This window comes from Limulus polyphemus, unplaced genomic scaffold (assembly GCF_000517525.1).
Source record: "Limulus polyphemus unplaced genomic scaffold, Limulus_polyphemus-2.1.2 Scaffold1324, whole genome shotgun sequence".
Classification (NCBI taxonomy): domain Eukaryota; kingdom Metazoa; phylum Arthropoda; class Merostomata; order Xiphosura; family Limulidae; genus Limulus; species Limulus polyphemus.
The window spans coordinates 225,379-227,846 of record NW_013666934.1 but is presented as its reverse complement, the minus strand read 5'-3'; the positions used below and the strand labels follow the sequence as shown (position 1 = coordinate 227,846).

At 29.6% G+C, this 2,468-nt stretch overlaps 1 protein-coding gene across 2 annotated transcripts in view; it reads left to right on the top strand.

Moving 5' to 3' along the window:
• Window positions 1-2,468, top strand: part of LOC106463099 (anamorsin homolog) — a 29,304-nt gene that overhangs the window by 5,834 nt on the left and 21,002 nt on the right. The window contains exons 2-3 of one of the 2 annotated variants that reach the window (XM_013923067.2): window positions 1,800-1,989; window positions 2,214-2,369. In XM_013923067.2, the coding sequence (XP_013778521.1) occupies window positions 1,836-1,989; window positions 2,214-2,369 (310 nt within the window). In that variant the 5' untranslated portion in view covers window positions 1,800-1,835. The remainder of the gene's footprint in view (window positions 1-1,799; window positions 1,990-2,213; window positions 2,370-2,468) is intronic. The other variant, XM_013923068.2, reaches the window with a different exon arrangement.

The window sequence follows — 2,468 nt, the reverse complement described above, 5'->3', positions numbered from 1 at the left end:
AAAAATGCTAAAACACCCTTAAAAGCTGCAACCCACAAAATATGAAACCACAAATTTGCATATATCTCTGCATGGACCCAACAAACATACAGGCCAAATTTGGTGAAGATCCATCAACAGGGGGCAAAGTAGAGGTAAAATGCCCATAAAAACTGCAAAATGCAAAACTGAAAATTTGTATGTATCTCCCCATGGACTCAATGAACCTCTATACCAAATTTGCAAAATAGTTTCATGGACATACAACAGACAGTACTATTATATTTATATAGATTTCTATCTCTGGTACCAAATCAGATCAATAAAAACCAAGCAGTTTTTGTTGACTGATAGCCTATGGTGGGAATATTTAACGCAGATATGTATATTTTATGTAGAGGACGAAAATGCTGTTACGATTATAAGGAATGTCATCAGCCATATAAAGTTCATTAGTAAATAATTTCGAAAATGTCAGAATGAAAGGATAGGAGTTTCTCTGGTTGGCAACTTTTTTGATATTTAACAAGTAAAGAAGTTAGGAGGTTCAGATTTTAGATTCTCACTTGTAATTTTGTATTATTTGTGTTTCTAATTGGTTGGAATATGTAGAAGTTATTATTGAAATTAGAAAATTCTGAAGTGGAGAGAGAAATCAGAGCTTGGACTTGTCAAGTGACACAATAAGAATGAAGATTGGGATTATTTTTTAATTAAAAAGTTTAAATTATCTATGTTTTCTTACCAAGTTTATTGACGTACATTTATAATAATGTTTAATTAAATATTGAATTTGCCATTAAAAAAATCATGATATGCAAACTTCAACCTAATGGTATGGCAATGGGAAACTGTCAGAAATTACATTGCAGTTAGCAAATTCTACCAATTGCTCAACTCTGGTAATAAATGCAAAGCATGGGAGATTATTCTCACCATAAACTGATTGATAAATATTACAGCAATTTCTGGCTGATGGTTACATTTAGTTCAGGATTATTATTTAATTGAAAATTATACCATTCAAATTTTATTGACTGACATCCAAAAAAAGCTCACTTATTGTGTTGAATTTTTACTCTGATTGATTTGGATGGTCCTAGAACATTCATACAGAAATAAATATAGCAAGTAAACAAAAAAGTCACAGAAACCCAAGAATACCAAAGTTTTCATCACTGTGTTACCATTTTCATCATTGCAGTTTATCTTGAAGAGTAAATACTCCTTATGTCAAAAGTTTATCTGGCTTATCATTGAAATCTTCAAAAGCTAACACAACTGAAAGTCATTTCAAGTTGAAAGTAGATCAAAAACTTCAGAAAGTGTAAATTATTTTAGAATTTATCAGAGAAAAATTGGAGAAATTGAAATTACCAACCATAAAATAAAATACTTAATTTGTAGTGTAAAAACTCTTCATAGACCTACAGAATTGTGACTTGTACTGTTTCTTATTCATGTACAGGTAAGAAATTATCTGTGAACAGTGAGTATTTGTGGTTCTAAACTCTAGTTTGGTTAATGAGATTAGTTTTATAATTTTAAAAATAGCGTTTTATCTACAATCTGATTTTAATATCTATGAAGTTTAAGTGATAACTTACATAAAGCTACACCATACTGCAGAAAGAACTAAAAATATTCAAAGAACATGTCTTCGTATAACAATCTTAAGTTTTAATTTATTCTGATTATCTGCATTTAATTGTAAGTAGTGTATTTTGCAATAGATAAGTTTAAGAAAGAAGTTAAACAGGAACAGAAAATAGGTGTTTAATTATATTTTAAAATTTGATGTATAATGTCCTAAATTATAGATTTTTTGGCAGAAGAAAATCAGAATTGGCATAAAAATGAACTTTACTCCAACTCCTGGGCAGAAAGTTCTTCTTCTGTGGGGTGCATCAGTTGGTGAAGACATATTAGTTGATACTGTCAATACTTTACGTGAAAAAGTGGGTCAGCAAGGAAGCGTTGCTGTTGAAAATATAGAGCGGCTATTAGTGTGTGAGTATTTTCAATTTGTGCGTATTGTACTTTGCATTAGAAGCAGATGAAGAGTGTTGTTGATTAGATTCTGTAAACATTCTACTTAAAGTTAACGTGTGTATTGTAAACGTTTATAAAATTGTATATTTGGTTAATTAAAAATAAATATTGTAGTGTTTCGTTGCTTATAATTTTTTAAACCAATGTTTAAAGATTTATCTCTTATTATGTATTATATAAAGCTTGTCATGCTGTATCATCATTTGATGTTGTTTTGTGTGGACTTCCTTCTCCTGGTGCTGTAACTCATCCTACAGAAGTATTATCTGAAATAGCAAGGTTACTTAGACCTGGAGGAAAACTTGTCCTTAGGGAACCTGTAACAACTGAAGATATCAGTAAGTTTCATAATGTAATTTTATAGGAATAATAAAGCTATCATAACATATCTCTGTAATGTATCTGCATTATATATATATATATATATATATATATAT